Source organism: Osmerus mordax, chromosome 5 (assembly GCF_038355195.1).
Source record: "Osmerus mordax isolate fOsmMor3 chromosome 5, fOsmMor3.pri, whole genome shotgun sequence".
Lineage (NCBI taxonomy): Eukaryota > Metazoa > Chordata > Actinopteri > Osmeriformes > Osmeridae > Osmerus > Osmerus mordax.
This window is the reverse complement of record NC_090054.1, coordinates 8,821,530-8,847,284: the sequence shown is the minus strand read 5'-3', so window position 1 is coordinate 8,847,284 and position 25,755 is coordinate 8,821,530. Positions and strand designations below refer to the sequence as shown.

Sequence of the window (25,755 nt, the reverse complement as noted above, 5' to 3'; positions counted from 1 at the left end):
AGAAAAGCTAGCTATTCGTTGACGCGGGTGGCCTGTTACATACCTGAGGAGTGAGTTTCACAGGTTCACACCCCTTGTCTTCTGCTCTGTCATGCTCAATTCTGACCTTTTCCGTAACCATTGGCCTGTCACAGGTCATTATCAGGCCTTTTACATGATTTCACAGTTTGCTTCCAGGCCTAATATGTTATCAAGTTGTAATTTGTTTTGTGAAAACGATAAATAATATTAAATAAATAATTGTATTACTGCGACATGATAGAAAACAAATGATTAAGTCCTAATAAGGACCATTAACACACATTATGTGATGGTGCAGGGTACCTGGTTGGCATGATCTTATCAGTCTTTTCTCTGTTCTGATGTTCAGTCTGAGAGTGGGCAACTGCATCACGGAGGGCTTTTACTAGCCAGTCAGTGTCTTTCTCAGCCTGTGCTGGGGCAGGAGCAGGGCAAAGTATTGGGATAGGTCCTGCATTTACAGAGATTTGCCCTGTTGGCTCTCCGACTTCCGCATTCTGAGCTAGCCCTTGTTCCTCCTTTTGCTCTTTGTCCTCTTTGGTCTCAATATCCTTTTTTTCCTTTTTTCTGTTGTCTGCCTCTGAATAAGGGCTTTTTTTAAGGGTTCCTGTTGCTGTGAGGCTTTGTGTGTCTGTTTCTTTCTTGTTGCTTTGAAGCACAGGAGTGTCACACACTACATCCTGACCTCTCTGCTGGATTCCACGACTGGATCCCAAAACCACATCAGAACAGGTTTCCTCTGCCATAGGCTCTGTGTTTACCAGAGACAGATTCATTGGAGTAATGGCGTTGCTGGTTATTTTTACAGGAAATTCCTGGATCTGGTCTGGCCTGGGTGAGGCCTCGATGCTAGACATCTGGTCATCCAAGCTGACTAGAACAGGACATTTCAGTGCTGTGCTTTCCTGTGTGTGTGATAAAGGTACAATAGGAGCTTTTGTGTTATTGGCTGGGGTCTCGCTTTCTCCATTTTGACCTTGACAAGCTGATGCTACCCCTGTTCTGAGAGCTTCGGTCCACTCCTCCACCTTTCTAACCTCCAATGCTATCAGGGTCTTTTGTGTCTGAGGTTTTTTACACATTAAATCCAGTTCGACCAATCTTGGCCCTATGCTATGATTCTCATCAGACCTCTGTATTTTATCACTTTCAGGACAGTCTGTCTTTGTCTCTGTCTCTCTAACTGAGGTGACTCTCTTCATATCTGCACAGCTGTTTCCATCACAGTGGGTATATGAAGACATGCTAATACTTTGATCACATGATGTAATTGGTAACTCCACCTCCAACTTTTTATGCCCCTTCTCTCCTCCTGGACCTCTCTCTCCATCCATGATACAGCTGTCGTCATCTCTGTCATCCATGTCTCCTGACTGACTCAAACTCCCATCAGGCCTCTCAGCCACTTGAGTTACCGCTGCTAACAGGTTTTTGTTGTCATCTGAGGAGTCTCTGAATCCCAGCTGATGCTGTTCCTGTCCATGTTTCTGTTGCTGTTGCTGAGCAACCTGTGTGGAACCTGATTGGCTGTAAGCTAAACTTCGGTCTGGTTTGGGGTTGATGTCAGAGTCAGGCTCAGCTGTTGCTTGGACCGATGGGTACAGAGCCAGGCTGTGGTCTGACACAAGGGGAGGCACAACCTTAATCGCCTTTTCAACCCTCCCTCTGTCCTCACAGAACCCTACCCCACTGAGGTCAGGAGCAGATGCGGACAAACACTCATCTTCTACATTTGTCCCTCTGCTTGTGTCATCCTTCTGTATGGCCACTCTTTGTACATCCTTCTGTCTTTGTTTCCGCTTTTGTTTCTTTTTCTTCTTTGAGTGTAGCTCTGTTTCCTCCCCAGCCTCCTTCTCAGCTCCATTATGCAGTTGAGTACAGGCTTGATTTATTTTTATTGTCCTGTGGCCTTCCTCACTACCCTTTTTTCCCATCTCATAGAGTGTGATGTTTTTAATGTCTTCTTTACGTTTTTCTTCCTGCAGTTCTCCTTGTTCATCCTCTGTGTTTTCACCAAGAGCCCGGCCAAGGGCCAGCTCCGACGTCAGAGGCGGGCTTACATTGATGACCTCATCTTTAATGGACACCTCACTCCTACAAGGTTGGACATTTGTGGCCTCTGGTCCAATGTTAGATGGCTGAATGTCAGAATCAGACATTAGCAGTGCTGTATCATGGGACTGGTACAAGATATCATGGAGTTCTCTCCCACTCTGTGGAGCTGTGATGTTGTACTCTGAGGGGATATTCATATGTATAACAGAACCAAGAGACAATTTAGATAAGGGTTCCAGTGTTTTTTCTCTGTTTTCCTTCATCTCTTCTCCTAGGACCTTTTCATCCCTCACTGTCCTATCATTCACATCCTGTCTGGTTCTCACATCACTATCCTCCAGAGCCTGTGTTGATATTGATTCTTTTGTTGATGTTGTTGATGCTTGTGTCATTTGCCCACTCCCTTCAGCTCTGACTTCTTCAGAGCGTGGGATGGTGTCATGGCTGTCATGATGACTATTCTGTCCAGGAAGTGAGACGTCACGGTCATTGAAGAATTCCCAATGACTCAACATGGGTCCCGGAAGCCTCAGGCACAGAGTAGATTCATTGTCAAGGGTTGGAATCTCTTGAACAGCAGCCTGAGATACAACAGGACCATCAGCAGGAACAAGAGATTCCTCCTTGCCCTCCATTGTCTCTGTGATAGGCCTGTCATGAATAATGGATTGATTTAATTGGTTAGAGGGCTGATCCAGCTTTGCCTGCAGGGAGATTTGCAAGGAGGTCATGGTCAATAGTTTTTCAGGACTTGACTGTTGCTTGTCAGAGATGGGCCCCTTCTGCAATGCATGCTGAGACACTCTGTCAGACTCGGTAGTAATGAGCTGGTTTGGAGATGCTGCAGAAGAGGGAATCTCTTGAAAATGAACCATTTTTGATTTTGGATCAACAGACAAGTTATTGGTTGAAGGTGTCTCCTGAAGTCTGTCAGGGTCCTCTGATTCTTTAAGATCTCCACCGGGAATCTGTAAAGGATCTGACCCATCTGACACACAGACTTTAGTCTCTTCCTGTTCTCTATCCACTTTATGTATACCATCCATTTCTCCTCCTTCATCCACTTTTCTTCCTCCAGCCATCTGAATGCTTTTACAGACACCTTCTGAGTCCTTTTCAACATCTAGGTCTCCCTTCTCTGGAATGTCAGCTCCTTCACCTTGAGCTTTGAGCATTATGTTACTGCTCGTAGAACTGACGCCACCTCTATGACTTTTCAACTGGGCTTTTTCAATTGTTTCATCTAAAGCATTTTCTGTGACATTTACTGGTGTTACATTCTCTGGATTGACCATTCTTTGCATGGTGTTGTGATCAATGGCAGACTGACCTCCATGTAGTTTCTCATGATCCTCATCTTCTGCAGCTTCTGTTTTGGCCTGCTGGGGGTCTGGGAGACTAGCTACTGCTGCTTGCACCCCAGCCAAGGCAGTCTGTGGAGGGTTATCAAGCTTCTTGAAACTAAGTGTCTCTTGGACTGTAAAACTAGCTTCAGTCACAGGATGCCGGAGGCTCTCATGTACAGTTAATGGAGGTAGGGACGCACTGTTCATCCCAGCTGGCACTGGTGAAGGAATAATAAAGCCCTTGGAAGAAGAATCGTCATATTTGATGGACTCTGTCCAATGTACTCGTCTGCTGTCCCGGGAGGCCAGCTTAAATATTCCAACTGTAGCCATGGTGAGCTCCACACTGCTGCTGCTAGGGTTAGCCAAACTGAGCAGACTAGCCTCAGTTTCCGCAAGCCTGTCCTCTGTGTTGCCAGTGGGCTGGAACTGATACACCTGGGCACTGGAGTTTCCCACAGCAGTTATGTTCTGGACTGTAGATCCCAGAGTTTGTGAAGGAACAGAAGGCAGACACATTCCAGTGGGGCCCTGCTTCATCTCTGTAGTCCTGATGGAGGCTTGTCCAGGTCCATTTCCTATTTTTTTCTCTGAACTCAGGCTCTGTTTTAAAGTATCCAGCTCTGTTGTGTCTCCCTCTGTACAGGTACTGATGGAGTCATGTCCAGAAGGAGGTGGGACCCTGTCTGTGTCCAGGATGGACTGAGGCAGACAGACCACCTGAATAGAGGTACTGGCGCTAGAGATGAGCTTACTCCAGCACTGCAAATTCACTTGTGACTCGGCAGCATCCGGGGGCAGACATGTCTCTGCTGGGGATGACGCTCCTCTCACTGAGCCTGCCAGCTGGTTGAATGAAGTCTGCTCTCCAGCTACCCCCCCACCTCTTTGCCCTCCCTCCTTCTTTCCTCCTCTTACTCCTCCTCTGCCTCCTCCTCCCTGTCCCCCTCTCTCCAATCCAGTAGCTTTGTTTTCCTGGCAATCAGATCTACTGGGTAGTTGAGGGGGAGAAGCGATGACATTTTCTGCTACCTCGGGTGATTCCCTCTCCTTGTCTATGTCTCCGGCTGGAGAGAGAGCATCAGTAGTTGGGGAGATAGCGGTGAGCTCCCCAAGTCTCTCGTTCTGTTTTCTGCCCAGTGAGTTGTGAGGCATGTCTATTCTGTAGCTCTGCTCAGTCGCAGCTTGTATCTCCTGGGCTGAAACTGAGAACACAGGTAAGCGTATTATCTCTGTGCTGATTAATGCAGGTTTGGCCTGGGGGAGGTTGGCCGGGGGGGGGGTCTCCTTCCCCTCTCCTGCAGAGCAACTGACACAATCGCTTAATCCCCCCAAACCTGTATCTTCTAATGCTGAGTTGTTCTCTGCTGCCATTCCTGGAGCAGCTCTCCCCAATGAGTCGATTTGCTCGTCTTTCCCCTCTCCCTCGCATTCTATGATTTCTGGCATTGTGGGTGTTGTCAGTAGCAACGCGGAGGCAGCAGCAACTGCTGAAGCTTTTTCAAGGGCACTCTTCTCCTCTTCTCCTGCCCAGACTGGGTTGTGATATGTGTTTACATAATTGCATGTAGTGGGTGTGATTTGCTGTGTTCCTGCACTTGATCCCTTATCACTGCCCAAAGCAACATTTGGATTGAGCACATTGATTACTGTGCTTTGGACAGATACCAGTGTATTTTTTACATGACTGCTCTGGTGTGGGGATTCAGGCCCTTGGGTCAAACTCCAAGGGTCATCTGACTGTTGGGGGACGGATCCCAAGTGAAGGTCTGGGCTGGGGACAGGATAGCCCAAGAGGCTAGTAAGACGACCCTCCCCTTTCACTGAAGAAGAGTCTGTTGCTGGGGCTAGAATAGGGTCATTGACTTGTGGGCTGTTACTGGGATGTCCCCAGAGGATCAGCTGTTCCTGTGAATTGGAGTCTTCATCCCTGCCTTGCCTCTCTGTCTTACTCTCTACCTGCGTGTTATTTTGTTTCTGTGATTGAATCTTTACTGCCTCTGACTTAGACACTCTGTCTTTCTCAGTTAGCTTTTCTGATTTAGTGTGACTGACATCAACCTCTGCCTTTGACTGTGAATCACTTTGTACGTCTTTTATATTATTTTCCTCTGTCAATGTATTTGACAATATTGTATTTGGGTCCATTTCTTGACCAGTCTGTTCCTTTTTTTCAGTCTTTAGCTCCTTCTGTTCAGCTGAATATGTGTACTTCTGTGTTTCATGATGTATATCTGTAGTTGGCTTCTCAGGCTGTCTCTGTGTGGGTGTGTCCTTCTGTTCACTTATTTCTATATCAGTCAGAGGCTCATATCTGTGTAGTCTTTCCTCCTCATGGATTTCTTCAATCTCTTTACCCTCTCCTTCTGCTCTCGTGTCTCCAACTTCAATACCCAGAATATAGTCCCTGAAACTAAAAAAAGAGATGTCCCTCCCACTGTTTGCCTTCTCACTCTTTCCGTTTGTTTTATTATTGCCATGGCTACCATTATAAAGGCCTGGCTGAAGCACCATTGGAGGAAGCAGGGATGACTCATCATCCTTGTTAAACAGCCTTTTACACCTAGCTCTGTTTTCCTGGTCCTTATGTCGGGGCAAGGCCAGAGGTGTGGCTGTGGCGTGTTCAGCCGGACTGGCATGATTGGTCATGGGGACAAGAGGTTCAGAGGAAAGGTGGGCTAGGGGAAGTCTGCCCAGTGAGGCCATCTGTTCCTCACATTCCTGAAATGCCTCTTGGAGCTCCTTGTCTAGGAGAGTGGAGAAGGGCAGGGGTGGAGCACCTTCCCCGAATGTAGTAGGGATCTGTGGGTGAGGCCTGGAGTTGAGGGTGGGTATGACAGTTGTCGAAAGGGAATAAGAGTGACAGACAGGATGAGAGTCTGACATAGCCAGGAAGAATTGTTCACTCCACAATACAAAGGATTTCTAGTAGCATGCAAAATTCATCAAACTCATGTGCAGATCAACTCATACACACTTTTGGATGCGTAAAGGTACACACTCGTGGCAGTGGAGCTATGCTCTTGTGATGATAACAATTTTGTCAGCCATAATTGTCACAGCTACAGCCGTGCCCCCCCGGTTTCAGTTTTTTGCCCTGCCCTAGTGTTTCCCTGTCATTGTCTTCACCTGTCTCGTTAGCTTCATTGTGTCCACCTGTGTGTCGTTTGGATCTGTGTATTTAGGTTTCTGTTTTGTGCCCAGTCTTTGTCTTGTCCTTACTACCTATGTCCCTGTGAGTACCCTAGCTGTTTCCCGTTTTTGAGTAATAAACCCTTTTTGTTCCGCCATGCCTGTCGACTCTCGTGCATTTGGGTCCTACCCCACCTCACACCCTGACAATAATGGCACAAATCGACTAATGGTGAGCCCTGGTCAATAAGAGGGAGATACAATTCAATGATTCAATCCCCCTCCAGACACAATCTCAAACACATGCCTCCTTTCTGTACTCTGATAATCGCTTGATTATCTGTAGAACAGGAAATTTTATGAAGTTGAAATGGTCCACAAACAATACAAACAATGCTCCATCCATTTGTTTAGAAGCCTATGGTTTAGCACTTTTGTACAAAGATTTGATATCCATTGCTTTGCTTGGCATCACCAAATTGACTTACTTGCCGGGGTGTTTCAGTTGACTATTCACAAATATGTTTTTTGGGCATTCTCTCACATGATCATTTTTGTATTGCTATTACATCACATATACCGCCACATGAGCAGGGCTGACTGCCAACGCCAGCACAAAAGTTAGATTCAGGTTCTTTCAAAGGGTTTTCTGAAATGCTGGCAAACTAACAGTAAGACAATATAAAGTTGATACATTATTTTCAGTATAGATCAGTGCATTTTGTTATTATAGGTATTTGTTAATGAATTGACGCATTTACTGATAATCCAATGGGGATACGCAGTAATATCTCTAATAGACCTGGGAAAAGGTTTTGCCCTTGCGGACAAACTCCAATTAAGTTCACACAGCATAACTGACCAACATAATCATCAATTGCATCATGGACACGGGCATCACAGGAACTGCATTTGTCATCCATTATGAAACAGCGGCCACTTAGCATTCAGGGACACGCCCTCCATAATATGACGATGTTAGAGGGCATCAGCCACATTCTGTCTCTACATCACTGCATCACTACTGCTCTGCTCTACTCTGCACTACTGCTGACTCCCTGTAGAATCAGGCACTGGCCCTCTGCGGCAGGAGAACCACGCTATATCGCTCCCCACAAATCTTTCACCTCAGCAATTGTACTTGCTGCAGAATTAGTGCTGTTTTATGCGTTTTTTCAACGCAAAGAAAACATAGGCTAGTCATACACTTTTATTTAGTCTAAGCCATAATTTATGCACATCCGCAAGTAGAAAGCAAAACCTGCCTAAAATTATTTAAAATAAATTTGCATAATGCATAGGGATGCGTATTGATAAGATTCCGAGTCCTTATCAATTCCTACTTATCGATTTGATTCCTTATCGATTCTCTTATCGATTATCCCCTCTACAGCCAACTAGGTCTGTGCGTCCTGCACCCCCACACACACACACTCGTTCTAAACAAATTTCTCAAACTGGCTTTGACTGGCTCGGAAATTAGCTAATACCTACCACCTCTAGGCCTCTTTAGGCCTCTGTTTTCAAAACAAAATCTAGTCGGAGATAGAAACTTTCAGTTTCCTTGTGTTCAAGATTCTATTACTCAACACCAGTAGGACTTACAGGGGTCCTAACAACAGGGGAAATAACTTCAGTGTCACCTTTCAAAAGAGACCATTTACATGCATGTACTCCAAATGGTTCAACAACAGCTTTCAATGTACTTTGGGTATGTATTTTAGGCGTTTTCAGGCACACTTAACAGGACTATTAAAAGGTTAAACAATTAAAATGCTAAGTTTAATAATGGATTAAAAATCGATATGCTCAGTTTAATAATGGGACACGCGAACGTTTGCTGATAACACACGCCGCCCCGATAACGTGAAATGATCAATAAGATCAATACTAATGGGAGACGAATGCCGGAGCCAAAATGTATGCTTCAAACGACGGGACAGAAGATAACTAGATCAACTACACACAATAAAGGCAAATTGCTTCACAGCAACCCTAACCCTAACCCTAACCCAACAAGTGGTTGTGATCACTTTTGAGCAGTTTAGCTCTACCTTAGATAGTTAGAGATGAAGCGCGAACGTTAGCTGCGCTGCTGCATGCATCGAACACATGACGTTCCAGCAACTTCATTCCATGCTGTGTGTTCAAATGCTTCTTCATATTTGTAGAATTTCCTCCCTTCGACGAAATAGACTTTTTACACGCGTTACAAGTGGCGTTGTTGTCATTTTGTTGTGTGAAATACAACCAAACTTTAGAACGCTTCTTCCTAGTTGCCATGTTTGCTGCAGTCTGTCTGAATAAACTATAAAAGTTTGCGCATGCGCAACGGCACAGAGAATCGTTAACAGAATCGTTAAGGAATTTGCTAACAATTCCAAGGAATTGATTCACTGGGAACCGGTTCTAAACAAGAACCGGTTCTCGATACCCATCCCTATTAATGCATAATCAATAATTTGCTTGACAACGCAACCTCTGCCCTAGGATAGAGGCACAGACTCGACCTGGGAGACTCACACTGGATCTGCCTGTCCCTGCATGATTATGAGCCTGGCTCCTCCCTAAGAGGCATAAGGAGACCATAGCATGTGTCTTTGACATGTTGCTGCCTGCTGTTCATGCCTGATGCTCCATAGTACACTCCCAGCATTACTATCTGATCTACTCCTGTCATTTCAACATCTGAAGTGTCATGGTTCTTCTTACTCTTCCTCTAGAAAAGGTGCTGATAAAATGTATCTTATCCTGTATTTCTAGTCCCTGTTTCCAAGTGCAGTTAATAGAAGGACTCCATTAGGGAAGCATTGGGCAGCACTGGGGCAACACTTGCAGGTCAGCGCAGTGACATCATTATGGCAGCACTAGCGTGGCAACCACAGCCCAAACAACACTTCAAACCATGATTCATTCTTCAGATAATTTACTTTAAAGTGTCTTTACACACATCCAAACTCTGAACACCACACACAACATGCTGCAATGTGATACCTCTGGTCTACAGAGACCAGTCGTGGTCTGTTTACTTCCATGTGGTGCTGGAGTCCAGTTAGCAGGTGGTGCACCTGATCATCCTTTATCTCATTTGAGCTATGAGGACTGCCAGCGCACACAAACACACACATAAATACACATGCGCACACACATACAAACACACACCAGAATTACACTTAAATGAGAATCATTCCATATTTTCTGAGCATCAAGATCAAATATTCAAATATCAATCCAACTCTTACATTGACAGAATGAAAAGCTCACCTTGAATCCGTGATGGACTCATTCAGAATATTTGTATCCCCTTCATTTTATTGCCATTTTCACACCACATTAGCGTAAACTAATTGTCACTGCTTTATCTGAAAAACTGACCTTAAACTGTACTTTAACCAATTTAATGCTCAATACAAATGCAGACAATGATTTCTCAAAGCATTTTTTGCTGTTGCCCTTGATGTTGTATAAGCCAAGTACAATCCTCCCATAAATTCCTGCAAAGCCTAGATATTCTCAAAGATAAACAAGACTACAAACCATGTTTCAAAGAAAACTTAAACAGACTGAAGGTAGGCCTGAACTTGCTGCCTGGCCTCTACCAGAGGCTCTAGAGCTGGCTTTACAACAATCAGAGCTACCTGAAAATCAATCTAGGCTATCTAGGTGTGTTCATTGTTGAGGTACTAATGTAACCATGATATTGCTGACTAGTAACACATGATTTCCACTACAAAACATGTATTAATGTCTCAGTACACCACAATTAACATGCACAGTAAAAGATGCTGGGGACATTTTCATCTCCATAGAAAACACTGGAAATGTATGTCAAATCACTGACATGTCTTAGGCATGTATTTGTACGTTTTAGAGACACTTGGGGTTTTTATTGCCAGTTGGATGAAAGTGTATGTGTGAGTGTCTGTGTGGGTTCCAGTAAATGTTCTATAAACAAGGCCTACCCGAGTGAGGTCTCCCAAATGTTAAATTCACTGCCGAAGTCTAAGTTGGGCAGCAGGTCATGAGGAAACTCCAGCTCCTCTTTATCTTCCTCCACAACCTTGTTTGGATCCCCCCAGGTCTCCTGGATGCGTTCTAGCAGGCCTCCCTGCTGTTGCTGCTGCTGTGAGGCAGGAGGTTCAGTCAGTACAGCTCCATTGTCTGTTTGGTTGTCCTTCCTCTTTCCATTGTGGTTTATACTCTCAGCATGAACTTCAGTCTGGAGAGGAACAGACCAACATGGATTTCAACACACTTTGCATGACAGGTTACTTTTAATATACTCCTAAAATATACACACACACACAACAAAACACAAAATTCCTCCCACCATGCTCTACTGGGATCAGTCAGAGACTTGGCTCTGCTCATAACACTTAAACATATACTCCACCCATGTGATGCAGAACTAGTCATACAAACCTTTGAGGTAGATCATTTAACTGAGCCAGCAATCCTTATCATCTGTCAGTCTGGCATTTTTAATTACTCTACTACTGATATCAAACAATGAGCCTTTAAAGCAGATATCCAGTACATGGTGTCGATTTACACAGGCCTAAACTTAGCAAAACATGTATCCAGTTTAACATCAAACATTAAAATGTTAAGCTTTACATATTTAGACTAAGGTAAGCACCAGATCTCTTTGTGAAGGTGGAGGGTTGAAATATCCCCCTAGTGCTAGTCCCACTCCTGACCTTTAACCTGGAACATCCAGAAACTGAAAATCATATTATCTCAATGTATAGTTTGTCTTAATGCAATTGAGACAATGGTAGTCCATGGCACATATTAACTCACTATAAAATCAGTATAGTACAATAACAAAATATTAATCATCACTGAAACCAGCCCATCGAGTTGGACTCGTACAAACACAGTCAAATCCACCAGTGCAGAGTTAATGCCCCGTGGGGGTCAGATGGCTGAGCGGCTTGCCAAATGACATTGTGTCCTTGGGCAAGACACTTCACCCTACTTGCCTTGGGAAGAATGTCCCTGTACTTACTGTAAGTCGCTCTGGATAAGAGCATCTGCTAAATGACTAAATGTAACGTACTGAAAAATGAAAGCTAAACCACAGTTAATTTGAAGAGTTGTGTACTACAGTAGGATAATCTTCCTCTGTCTTTAATGTTTTGTTGTAGGAAGCTGTTCCCTCATAGTCACACACTGCAACACAGGGCCTGGGTACCAGCATCATGTCAAAATAAATGTCCACAGTCAGCAAAGAGAAATATGGAATCATGGAGGGACAATGATTAAAGACATTTCTCACTTTTTGGTTGATCCATCTGATTCATGCTTCTATTTTAAGAGCGACCCTAATAACCCTGTGACCCTAATTTTGCATAAACATACACTGGTACTTCATGGGTTTATGTGTTTCCAGACAATTTTGTGTATATATATATATATGTGTGTGTGTGGCTTGACTTCCTCACCTATGTTCTCGAAGTACAAATAGCTTAGACATCAGCCTTGACCTACTTTGTGTGGCCTATTTAGCTGACACATGGGATGTCTTTACACAATCAGGCAATTAAATAATACAAACTCAGGTTACGTCCTCGTGTTATTGGCTTTACAAAAAATACTTACAATTTGTAAACCCATATAAACCATAAATCCAGAATGTAAATTCAGTTTTTACAAATTATCTGCATGATCTATATTCGTTAAACATAATTTGTCTGCATTGGTGTGTCACCATGCTAAATGCAGGCTAACAAGCTCAAGCTAACAACAACAGGACCATTAGCCACTCAGGTGAGTGTGATCCCTATTTCTCAGTTTCACACTGAGACCACATTAAAACGTCCTCCCTCTTTCAACACTGGAACTCTGTCATATGCAAACTTTTGGCATGTTTGTTTGTGTATGTGTGCGTGTGTCTGAAAGACATGTATGTGTATGTGGTGAGCACAGTATGTGTCTGTACTTATGGTTTCCTGTGTCAGCTCTTAACTTTTCCAACCCACTGTCAGACCTGGTAAGGCAGAAGTTTATAGCATGGAACCAGGTGGTTCAGACAGGTGGTATAAACTTCAGTTCCAACTGAAGGTTGCCAGTTCGATTCCTGGCCGTGCAAAATGACGTTGTGTCCTTGGGCAAAGCACTTCACCCTACTTGCCTCGGGGGGAATGTCCCTGTACTTACTGTGAGTCACTCTGGATAAGAGCGTCTGCTAAATGACTAAATGTAAATGGAACCATAACCTGCTACACACAGCCAAACATCAGTGATTTGAGTTTGAACCTGATGTCTGGATCAAACTACTTGTGACAAGACATCTGGTTTGTTTTGTTGGTATAGCTATAACGTGGTCAATCCGTTTATCACCACTACTGTAAAGGTGACATGACATGAAAACTTCACTTTAGGAGGTTATTTAACATTAATATAATTTCCCCTAGCCTGCCTTTGGTCCCCCAGTGGCTAGAAATTTCGATAGGTGTAAACCAAGCCCTGGGTGTTCTTCTCCGCCTTTGAGAAAATGAAGGCTCAATTGCTCTCTTTGAAAATCTCCTCCTTGTGACGTCACAAGGAGGAAAGTTACCTCCCCTCTCTCTGCTTTGCCCGCCCAGAGAATCTGGCCCGCCCATAAGAAACTGAGCTACGACCGTGCAAGTGTTTTTATCCTCGAGAGACATCATGGCTTGCAAACGAACGAAGCATTACATTTGCTCAGTTTGGATGTACAAAGGAAAACAAATCTTTTTACAGTTCCTTCATCCGAGCCTCTGAAGACCCAGTGTCTTAATTTTATTTTCTCTGGAAATGCGCCAACACAACTTCTGTTGTAGGCGCATTTGTTTTGTATGTCTGCGCCAAACACTTCAGCCAGGACTGTTTCCTGAACTTGAGCTAATACAAAACTGGCCTTGATGAAATTAAATTCTGGATCAGTACAAACTCTCCTTCGTCCAGCTACTAACCTCGGACAAGTAAGTTAACTAACGCCATATCATTTTGTAGCTTTACTGTATATGGTTACCTAGCTTGCTACCCTTAGAATGTGGCTGTAACATTAGCTCTGCAGCTAACAGCTGAGTTACTGTCGCTAATGGAAAGGTAGATAGCATCAAGTATGTGTGTGAATACATGCTGTAAAGTGAGTGTTGTACACTTCTTTGTTATTTGGATAACCGTTCTGCTGTTGGTGTTATGGCGCACGCAATATCCGCCTTTCCCCTCATTGAAATGACTGAGTGTGTACCGCTGCAAACCAGGGTTATCAGATGAGAATGGGCAAATTCGAGGCGTCTTTCAGCAACGGGGCTACAGCCATTGCGATACATCCATTGTAAACATTAGCGCATGGTGCGCCCCTCCGCTCCTCATTAGCATTTAAAGCTACAGACACCAAAACAGCGCGTTCTGAGGAAAGCTCCTTGTGGGACTGCTAGTAGTGGCTGTAATTCTGCACCAAGGCTGAATTTAGGGAAAGAGACTTCTGATACAGTAAGGCCTATATAAAAGCATCCAAAAACAGCATGTCATGTCACCTTTAAAGTGTTGCAGCTTGAATCACCTTCACCCTTTTGAAGTGCTCAGCCAGAAAAGCATACCCCTTGATTCACTCAGTAAGTGAGCATGAACACGAGGCATTGTCTGCTGTTATAGTCAAACCCCCTAGTAACATGAACACAACAGCTTGCTGCAATCAAGGGTTGTCGAGGAGCAACACTGGCTTACAAAAGTCACCAACAGTTCATACATCTTCTGCTGTACTCTGCCATGTGCTAACTAAGGCTACATTTCAAGACATTGCACAAAGTAGGGAATCAAAATAGACAAAGACATAAGCACACATACATGCAGCACACATGCCAACACACAAACACTAACAGACATGTAACTGTATCATCTCTTCCCTGACTTACCAAGAATTGTGTCAGAGCCAATGAAGGTCACTCCAGAGAAAAGCTTCTCTGTCCGCTCTCTAACTCTCTCCCTCTATGTCTCTTTCTGTAGACCTATCTATCTCTGTCTATCTAGCTCTGTCCCCCTTTCTCTACTTCACTGAAGGAAGAATTTGTAGGTCTCCCAGTTATGATCTGCGACTAACCGACCGCACATACATCTTGCTACACAGATTTCTGCTGCTGCTGCTCTGTTCCTGCCTCAGCTAACCTCCTCCTCTCCTCGGTTGCTGGCCGCTCCACTGTGAGGTTTCCATGTCTCTTCTGGGCCAGTGTACAGAGACTGCTGTGTGGGGTGGAGTTCAGAGAGGCTGCGAAGAGACAGACGCTGAGAAACACACTTGCGACTGACTGTATGTTGCTCACTGGGCCTGCTACAGGGAAGTGGTGAATAATACTCCCAGTCCCTCCACCGTAAACTCTTTCTTCTTAACGCTGTCTGTCTCCTCCCCCTTTCCCTCCCTCCCTCTCTTTGGTGGTGTTTTCCTGCTGGGAAATTGAGGGCGGGATTCTGACAGTCCCACTGCAGGTGAATGCTGGGAATTGGGCCAAGGGTCAAATTGACACATTGACTCCAAAAGAATGAATCGGGTTACATACTATGAGGCTCTTAGCTGGCACACAAACACACACACACACAAACACAGAAGTACATACTGATACACACACCTATGCTGACCTCTACTGGACTTCCAAGAGCTGTAGTCTACAGCCCCTCCACAGCCCATCCTGTAAAGCTAATACACCTCATTAACCCTCCTCCACTCTCATGAAAATGGGGACTAGCAATGTCCTCAGACTCATTACAATTCAACAATGTCAACCACTCCTAGCATTTGAACATAGATGAACAAGAAACAAATGTTAGAAATAGACGTTAAAACTAGTCCAAATGCACAAACATATTGTTAATAATTGCAAATGCACAGACACTCAAATGCTGTATATCTTGTAGCAAACCAGGGGAAATAGACCAGCCAATGTGGCACAGGTGCATAGGCCCAGATTGGGGGAGGTGATAGAGGGAGTCTATCTGCCTGTTCAAGTGCTGTAGCCACTTGGCACATGGCACTGGTAACACCTGCAGCCCATCAGGTGATCAGGGGAAGGCATTAAGGGAGCCAGCCCAAGGCTGCATGGGAGGAGAGAAGAACAAAGGACCAGAGAGGCAACATTGCAGGAGTTTTGTTCAGTAAGAAGAAGGTTCAGTAAAAAGGACTGACCTCTCGCTCTGCTCTAACCCCTCACAGGACAACACCGCATGAAGGCTGATAGATAGTGATGGGGGAAACAAAGCTTCCCGAAGCAACAAGCTATTTGAAACTATTGTGTCAAAAAAGTATCGCTTTTTCGAAGCGTTTGATACATCTTCTCAATAGGGACATCTGGTGGTCAGTTCATGGTATGGCGACTGTATCGAGAGATTGAAGGAATCGAGTGACGTCAAGCAGTCGTGGAGCCAGAAGGGTGGCCGGGGTGGCACTGGACCCCCCTGATATCGGACTGGCCACCCAAGGTGCCACCCCAAATTGTCATTCGATATCCCTGGCAATTGAATGCTGATTGACATTTAATTTATCTTGTTAAAAGAAGTGTTTCTTTTGACATCTGGCAGCGCATTTTTTCCAATGGAGGGTATTTCCACAGTTTACCAGTCAGTCACAAATCACTAGGCCAGCGTCTGATACAGCGCCAGCGACGGAAGACGAGCATCATATTACAGTTATTGTTTTAAGGTTTAGCATTGGGGTTGAGGTTTAGCATTGGGGCTTCCTGAACAAAATGTTATGAAAGTTGAGTTGCTGGGCCGCAGAGCCATAGAAAAAGATGCATATTGGCAATTTGGTTCCATAACAGATTCAGATAAGAGAAATGTCTCTGTTTTTGTTTAGCACTTAGCACTACCTTAGTAGCTAACAGTGCAGTTGTTGTACTGTGGTGTTGTTGATTTTGGTATTGTCGTTTTTTTCATTTTCATTTATATAGCACACTTTTAAATCAACAACAGTATCATTTAGCCATTAGAAATCTATTGTAATGACCTGACTAGGTCAGAAAGGAACAATTGTCCAGGCATAAGATGAAGTTCCCAAATTGACGTTTATTAACCACACGGTACACAGGCCTCTAGTAAGCCAAACAGCTGTTTGTCCCTAGCCCACGCTAAATAAAAGAAAGGTAGCCCACAAATTAATAGTGACCGTCTCTTGTGAAACCCAGACATAACAGAAAGAACAGACGCTAAACCTGGTCTTAACTTCGAATGTGCCAACCCCCCTGCCCAACCCCCCTCCATGCCCCTTCGCCAACCACCAGGCTGCCCGGCATCCAAACATTCCAGGCATTCCCGTAATTGGCAGACAGCAGGTTGATTGGCATGTCGGACCCTTTAACTGCTAAAATTCCTTGATGAGATGCCTTATCAATCTATTAACGTTACAAAAGATTAACACTGCAGTCAGATAGCTACCCAGTTTGCTATTGTATAATGCCTGTTTGAAATACGTATTTCAGAGTAGGGCTAGCCATGATCTAGTAACTTAAAGGCTGGTAGTTGATTGAAGATAATAATGGGGATATGTTTAAGATTGAGATTGGACTCAAATGTGGGTAATTGGATGTGTAGGCCTACATGTTATTTTTGCTTAGGGTTCACTTCAAACATTAAAAGAAAGTGTAAGATAGCAGACTTCATCAAAAAGATGAGCAAACAGGATCAGGTGGAAATAGACCCCAGTCCTTGCACCACCCCAAGACCTCAGAGCAGCTCCCTCCCCGAGGCTACAGGCACCAGGTCAGAGCATACTAGGCAGTCAGTCACATGTCAAGTTTAGCTTGTGTTTGTAGGCCACACATGTAAGCCTACACAAGTTTTTTTTCCGATTAAGCCTCACTTTAAAATGTTGGTTGTTGATTCATGAGTGTTCTTGTTTTGATGGCTGTGGCATTTTTTGTGTGAGTATACACTAATAGTTTTGTTTTAATGTAAAAGATTCATCAAAGGACCTAACCTCTAACCTGGTTAGACACAGATTATATATTCATGAACACAGAGTGACCAAAGTCTCTACAGTTTGTGAGTACAGTACAGCGTGTGTAAGAAAGAAATGAGTTGAAATTCAGATGTAGAGACACAGTCTATTCATAGTAAATGTAGAATTTGATTAAAGTAACCCTAGTGGACCATACTAGGACACACTGAAGAACTCAGGCTTAAGGGAATTATAATTTCTATTTCTCATAAGCAATAATGAATAATTTACACTGCTTACATGCCAGGCTAAGGTTACACACCTTTTCAGTCTTGGTCTGTGGACCCCCTGAAGTAGCCCTGGCTACCCCTTGGCCACCCCATATATAAAAGTCTGGTTCCGCCACTGACGTCAAGTCCTCGAGACGTTAGTCTCACAATCGTCATCAATTTGATAAATAAAGGTTATGTGATAAATGTTTCGATGTGCAAGTGTCAAAAATATGTTATCATATATCTTGTTGTATTATAAACAATGTAACGTCTTTGTACTTTACATTCATAACATTTATTTCTAGGTTCTGATAACATTAATCACACTGACAGCTAGGTTAAGTATGGCCTAGTGGTAAGAGCGCTGCCCCTCAGTTCGAGATGGCGAGTTTGTAACCCTACAACACGTTTTAGTGGAATTATATGCTAAATGAATACATTATTATTTGATAATGTAGGCTAGCGGCTAAGGTTTTGGAACATGCTTTTGCAACCGGGAAAGGGATGGCCACATTTGAAGGCTGGTAAAACTAGAGAAGTACGTGTTTGTGTACACCTACTCAGGGGCGGTTCTACACGTTTTTCTTCTTCTAGTAGTCATCATGAAACGAGGAAGTGACATTGCAGCCTTTTTTGCCCCAGTAAATAAAAAAGTTAGAGAAACATATCAAGGTATTGAGAGAGCTTAGGAGCTGGAAGAGGGAGAGCCAGAGCCGTTTGTATGATTTTAATGTAAAGCAAAATTAAAGTATTTAATGTTTAAATATCATTTGTTTCCGTTTTTGCCCCCCCCCACCCCCCAGTAAAATTTGTCTAGAACCGCCACTGCACCTACTCTCTAACATCTCACATCTGTATCTATCTCTGTCTATCTAGCTCTGGCAATGAATGTGTTCTATAGTGTCCGTAAATATGTCTCCTCTCTATACCTTACGAATATTAGTGATTTCTGATGTCTTAAGCGTGTGAATAAAACGCTGTTTGTCTCGGACTGTAGCACGACACTGTCAGCTGCTCGTGTGACGTCCGAAGCTTCGACAGGTGATCACGTGTTTTTTGCCCATTTGAAGCCATGTTCGACACATTTGTGTCGGTACTAATTGCCTCGAAAGGTCGGTACTGCTTTGTGTGCACGGCCTCGAACGTAATATCACTACTGACAGACCCCGGACGGGAAGAATCCAGAGTTAAAGTTTGTCCCACTACCCTTTTCCTGGCATAAGTTATTAAAGGACACTTTATGTTAAAGCTAACCGTCTCTGAGTCTCCTATTGTCACTGTGAATCTGGGTTTCAAGTCCCCTGGGTTGCTACAGTCTCCGCTGTACCTTCCACAAATTGTTTTGGAACTCCTACGGTGGAAACAGTACCACATACTCAATAGTGTCCTCTTGTTGCTGAAACAGGGAATGGTCAACTATGTAAAGAAGATACATCTATTTGGCTATTACTATCTAAAATGGTAAAGCTCTACAAAATGGGAACATAGACTTGTGGATTTTGGAGGAAAGCCAATAGCATTGAAAACCAGTTCAAGAATAACAACAGTCCTGTACACATAATCTATAGAGCATGACATAGGAAGAAATGTTTATGTTAATCCTATTAAAGATAATCCCTGAATTCCACAGTTTAAATTGTGCAGCAACCAGTAGATGTGACTCTTTTCTACTAGCTAGAACATCATTTACTCTCTAAGCAGTAAGCTTTGAGTAGAATATTGCGCTACCTACAGTACAAGGTCTTCTCCATCAACCACCACACATGTTTGAGCCATTCACACGGATTCTACCAATGCAGACATTCATTGTCAATCACTTCAACAGAACGGCACAGCCAACAGCATGCTGGACCACTGTGAGTGCCACGCTGAAAGCCATAAACACATACCCGTCCATAACCGTCCAAAAAAACATGACAGTGTGTTGCTCCAGCTGTCACAGAGTAGCCGATACCGTTATCTCAGTGCTAACAAGACAGACATACATTTTCTCCCACACACAGAAATGTACATTAAGTGTACAGACAGTCAGAAGACACCCATACCAAACTGTCATTAAGACCTGAAAGACAATTAATCCAGTGCTCATACCAATAGCATCAGTATGGTCAGTCAGCGCTGTTCAGCAGTTTATTGTAGCAGCCTAGCAGCACCAGTCGTCGGTACACATGCACAGCACCGGGCGGCCTTACCGTTGGCTCCTCGGAGCTGTTCTCATTTCCCATGGCTGGGTCAGGAGCCTCAACCCCAGCCCTGTTTGATCAGTTGGCTGCAAGACACCAGCACTAGCATCAGCACTTTGCAGGTCCCAGAAAGAAAACTCCCATAGGGAAGACAGTAGATTGACTAGTCACATTCACACACTGCTACTCTATGGGATTAGAGCTCTTGTATACTTTGAGTATAAGGCCTGAGAGTGAGTGTGTCATGTGTTAAGATTAAAGGCCAGCAAAGCACAATTTCTCACTGATCAGAGTGTAGGCACGCCCTCTCCTGTATGAGGACAGGAACTACCTTATCAAACGTTGAGGATCTATTTCCAAAAATCCTCACAATGTTGTTCATCTATTTTTAAACATTCTCAGATCATTAATCATCTGTATTTCGAACGGTGCCCACAGCGTTGTCCGAAAAAGTTGCATCATGGTAGCATTTTGACACAAAGGTGTCAGCAGTGCTTAATGGGGAGAGCTAGAGATGCACCATCAAATACAATGAATTCAACACTTGGCAGTTAGATTCAGTACCAGTTAGCTAAACGCGATTGGCTGGCCAACAGCTGCTCGTCCTATTTCTGAGCGACCTTTCACATTGTGTGCTTTTTGCCCGTGTTTACCTTTGAAAGGATGTAATCGGAAGACAAATGTAGGTCTACAAGCATATGGGTCTGCTCTCAACTGTACTGCTAATTACAAACCTAAATCAAGTCCTGAGCAAAAACCCTGACTATGACCAAGAGTTTGAGTATGGTGGGTGTTACAACTAGGGGAAAGTTACCTCTGGTGTGACCGAGAGGGCAAGAACTACTCTCAAGCAAATCTATCTCTTCTGTTTTGGAATATTGTACAAATAAGACAACACCAACTTCTAAAAGAAATGCAAACCGTGTGCTTATGTATGTCAGGTGAGTCAGGTGGCTGAGCGGTTAGGGAATCGGGCTAGTAATCTGAAGGTTGCCAGTTCGATTCCAGGCCGTGCCAAATTACGTTGTGTCCTTGGGCAAGGCACTTCACCCTACTTGCCTTGGGGGAAATGTCCCTGTACTTACTGTAAGTCGCTCTGGATAAGAGCGTCTGCTAAATGACTAAATGTATGTGTGTGATCATGTGTCAGTTTCTATGGCAGACATTGCCTGAGGCTGAACAATGCCAGGAGGTAATCCTCTTGGGGTACGTAGCCTAACACATTATGGTGTGCCTTCAGTCATATGTGTGTTTGTACTGTATGTGTATTAGTGTGTTGTGTAGAAGAAAATATTGCATGCAGTCTATTATAATGCTGAATCCAATGACTAATTACCTCTCTTAGAAACAGTATAACTTTACCATGGTGACTAGGCTAAAGCTAAAAGACATAAACGCTTATTCTGGGAGGCGTTTGTGCTTTCAGAGGACATCAAGGATTGATGTATGGCCAGTGTAGTGTATGATTAGTCAGAAGGCACTAACCTAAATATGAAGCCTGTTATTAATAGATCAGTGTATGTCATCTTTGCTGCACCGTTCCGGACACCTGCTGTATGACAGACTGTTCCAAACTATCAAGTCTTGTGTATTTAATTTAAATAAGTCCACTCCACTCCTCAGAAGCAAATTAACATTGGAATCAGCTGTTAAATTCTTGGCTTGTAATTATTGGTGACAGTACTATATATCATCATCACTTTTTCAAATAGCTGCTCTAACATTCTAAGATAGTTCTCAGTTATATTCTGTGGTGTGGGCACTATTAAGGCTTGAGGCTATTTGTGGGAATGGGATGTAATTTCAACCTCTCTGGTGTATGTGAATATTTGTATTTGTTTTTGAGTAGGCGTGTTAGCTGAACAGTTTAGAGTCTTTTGACTTGTTTGGGCAGTGAAGAAACAACAATTCACAACAACCATTCACAGTTGATATCAATGATTGTTGCCAAGTCCTCTAGCACCTCATTATCATCAGTATGCTTGTCACTCAACAACAGGGCCTCTCTTACACCTCTAGTAGTCACTCTGTCCCTCTACACATACACACACCTTATTTAGCTTTATTTAAACCAACTAATACTATTTCTATTATAATCAATAAAAAATGTTCACAATCTTACAGACGTTTAATTAAACATTAGCTAATCTACACTGCCACACTACTTTAGAAAGAAAGAAATATTTTCATACACAACCTGTATATAATACCTATAAAACTGAATGCCCGAGAGTCTCCTGTCCATGACAAAACTTTGCTCAGATCCTTGGCTTTGAAATCCCAGGGTGATTTGTTGCCGAAAACTGATTTATCAAATCAGGATTCTTGCAATTGAGTTTTATGAAAATCAGAAGCTTTCCAAATGGTTTCTGTACAAAAGGATCTTATCTCGATTTAGGATAATCTAATCTCATTATCTTCTACAAACTGACCTATAGGAGGAGTACCTCTCCTTCTCCAATGCAAAGAATAACACAATAACCATACAGTACTAGGAAGTGAAAGCATGGGAAATAAACATAAGGATACATCACTTCTAAAGACACCACAAGTAAACCAAGGGTACATTGCAACACAAACTCACCTAGACCAAACAGTGGCAGAGAACTTTTACCTTCAAGATTTTCCTCTGCCTATGCGCTGCTATGTTCATTTAAATTGTGGAGGGCGCAGTGTTGACTGGCTTGCTGTGAGGAGCCCTGCTCTCACTGTTGCTAAATCTGCTGTGACTGGTCTTCGTGGAGGGGTGGGGGGTGAGTTGAAGACAGGAGAGCAGCAGAGAGGCAGGGAAGGAGGGAGAGGACAGAACTGAGCTTGGAAAGCCATGTTTGCTAGTTTCAAGCTGGGAGTCAGCTGGAAGGGACAGCCTCATGGATGACACAGGACACACAAGATTGCCCCCTCCAAAGTCAAGCATGTCCCTCTGGAGTGTAGTGATTGACGTTGTTTGGATAAGCATTTCAACATAAAATAATGATTTTGAACAATGAGTTTGGCTTGCTCTCTTGCGTCCCAGCCCCTTCACTCTGATTGGTCCTCTGGTCTGCAGAAAGTTTCCTACGAATATCTCGAGAACCGGGCACTCGCAGGTGTCTTTATTATCATCCAACAGAGTCAGTACAGTACTACGGTTGAACTAATACGACAACAAAGGCATTCACAATGAAATGTAACTAAGCATAGTAAGGAAAATAGGGAAATTGTGTTTTGTTATTTAGAAGCGAATTCGCTTTTACAACCGATATTCAGCTGCTTGTAAAGGCCTGGCTAGCTAACTGAACAGCAATATAAAGTGGATATAATTTCATTATAGATCAGTGAATTTTGTTACATTAATGAATGTCTTTACTACGGTGGCCTTGAAGTGCAAAACACACCCTCACACCTGGGACACACTGGGTGCGATCTGCTGCGAAGCGCCTGGAAGCGCCCATGTTAGCAAATGGCTGGGAAGCGCTGCGAAGCGCCGCGATCTGAAGCGATCGTTTCGGCAGCTGGTCAAATTTCTTTGCAACACGCTTGCGAAATCGGCTGCAGGATGATAAAATACACCATATTAGTTGATATATTTGTATAAAAAATCATGTTATTAAGATTTTACTACATTAATTGTAGACTACGGTGAACATTTGTAAAGTTGTAGACTTTATAATGATTTTTTTTTATATTACTTTGGAGGCCTACGTACTTTACCAATATTCACCCTATATAAGTAATATAAACAACTAATGTTGGTAACGAACGGCAGTTCCATGTGGTTACCCTGATAAAACGAATGAAAATAAACTGATTGATCTGTTGAGCCAGCACGCCAGTAGTTGTTTTGTTTGTTTGAGAGAAACAAGTTGTCACGCGTTGCACACAACACACACGCGTGCAGACATAGCCTCCCGAAAGAGAACCCCCAAGTCGATTTGGAAATCAGCAAGAAATTCAAGGAGATGGACGACATCAAATCATTTCAAGTTCAAAAGCACAGGGATTTTTACAAAGACAACGTGGAGAAGGATCAATGCTGGGATGCTGTTACACGTTTCCTAAATATAACCTATGACATTTTTATGTTAACATGGTACATAAGTGGCGTATAGTAGAATAAAACAGTTCCATTAGCAATAGTAGTAAAAGAGATATTAGCAGCACCTGCAGAGTCACCTCTTGTAAATTGTATTAGGTTGAAATACTATCAAACTCTGTCTTGTGACTCCACTAATCAGCTAATACCAATCACCTGTGTGAGAGACTGAGTGGTGCGTGTCTGTCGTTGCCACGGTGATGGCGCAGCTATGATTGCTAACGCGCTGAGGGCAGATAATAACAGAAATGTAGCTAGAATCCACACCTCAAACAAGTTAACCTAGACGCAAAACTATACGTCCAATCCAAAAAATAAGGATATTTTCCGAGATCCAAGACTCTGCCGAAACCAGAGATGTCCTTTATATGTCTGTGCGGTCAGAAATACGACTCTACCGGCAGTTTCAAAATCTTGTTCTTTTTGCTTTCTCTGACGATTTTGTCACCAGATTTGCATTGGTCTATGGGGCGAGAGTTGTCTCGCTTTCGTGGGGCTCTGAACAAATGTGTACGTCTGTTGGATTCAACAGACAGCTGTCTACGACCAGCACAAAATAGCTATCTATTGATCCAAAAATGAAGCATGAAGAGCGAAAATTGTGGCAATGCTGGAAAACTAGAAATATTTTTTCAACGATATCCGAAGCTGCCCTCCACTCTAAGCGTTTCAGTCCGCACTCTAGGGTTTCACGTACACACCCATGTAAATCTCAGAAACGGCTTGAAAAAGTCATGAAACATAATCAGTGATATTGAAAAAAGTTGAATAGATATCAAAAAGCTGAATTATTTAAAAATAGTTTAGGGTTTTGTCAACATTTTTAAGTTTAAACGGTGGCTCTAGCTGAAAGATTGAGGAAGAAGAAGGATTTGGAAAGTTGAAGAAGTTTAAAGAAGTTTGAGAGGATTTGAAAGAAAACTCCATTGGAAACCCATGTTAAAAAAAATTATGAATATTGATTTATATTAATTCAAGCATAAGAGGTACAAAGCTGAAAAGTCACAGCACCCATGGCCTGAAACTGCTGAATTTTTCGATAGCTGAACGGTTTTAATAGCTGAAGATTTGAAGGCGCTGAAAGGTGCCACGGAAGAAATAGAATATAAATAATAATAATAAAAATAATAAGTTGAATAAAGATTCAAAGAATAATACTTGGAATGCTGAAGCAGCATTCTAACAATAATAATAAAGAGAAACAGGAAAACAATAGTGAGAATGCTTAACAGCATTCATTTTCGACCTCCAAATTTTTCAATATCTTTTTCTAACTTGTGTCAAAAAATCTCAAATATACACAAACTTTTGACACAAGTTTGAAAAAGATATTGAGATTAGCAAGGATTTCATGCTATTTTCAGAGATTAGCGATTTTCTATCATTTAAAAAAAAAACATTATTGAAAAAGTAGTGTGTGTGGAAGTAGTAGAAGGGTGTGGAAGTAGGCCAGACATTATTAGAATGATCTGGAGTATATTTGAGATTTATTGACACAAGTTTGAAAAAGATATTGAGATTAGTGAATATTTCATGCTATTTTCAGAGATTAGCGATTTTCTATCATTCTTTTAAAAACATTATTGAAAAAGTAAAGGCTGTGGAAGTATACCAGACATTGTTGGAATACTCTGCTGTTTGTTTGAGGTTTTATAGTCATAAAATCATTATAAAAGTCATCATTTTTCAAAATTGTATTGGTATTTTTCACCTGGTCCCTAACTCGACGCTGCAAAGTAGCGTCTTCTGAATGTGAGACGAATTTCGAATG

The 25,755-nt window shown here is 42.9% G+C and overlaps 1 protein-coding gene across 1 annotated transcript in view; it reads right to left on the bottom strand.

Moving 5' to 3' along the window:
• Positions 1-6,308, bottom strand: part of tacc2 (transforming, acidic coiled-coil containing protein 2) — a 46,357-nt gene extending 40,049 nt beyond the window's left edge. The window contains exon 1 of the mRNA XM_067236602.1: positions 325-6,308. Coding sequence (XP_067092703.1) covers positions 325-6,308 — 5,984 coding nt within the window. The remainder of the gene's footprint in view (positions 1-324) is intronic.
• Between the last annotated feature and the right edge of the window lie 19,447 nt (positions 6,309-25,755).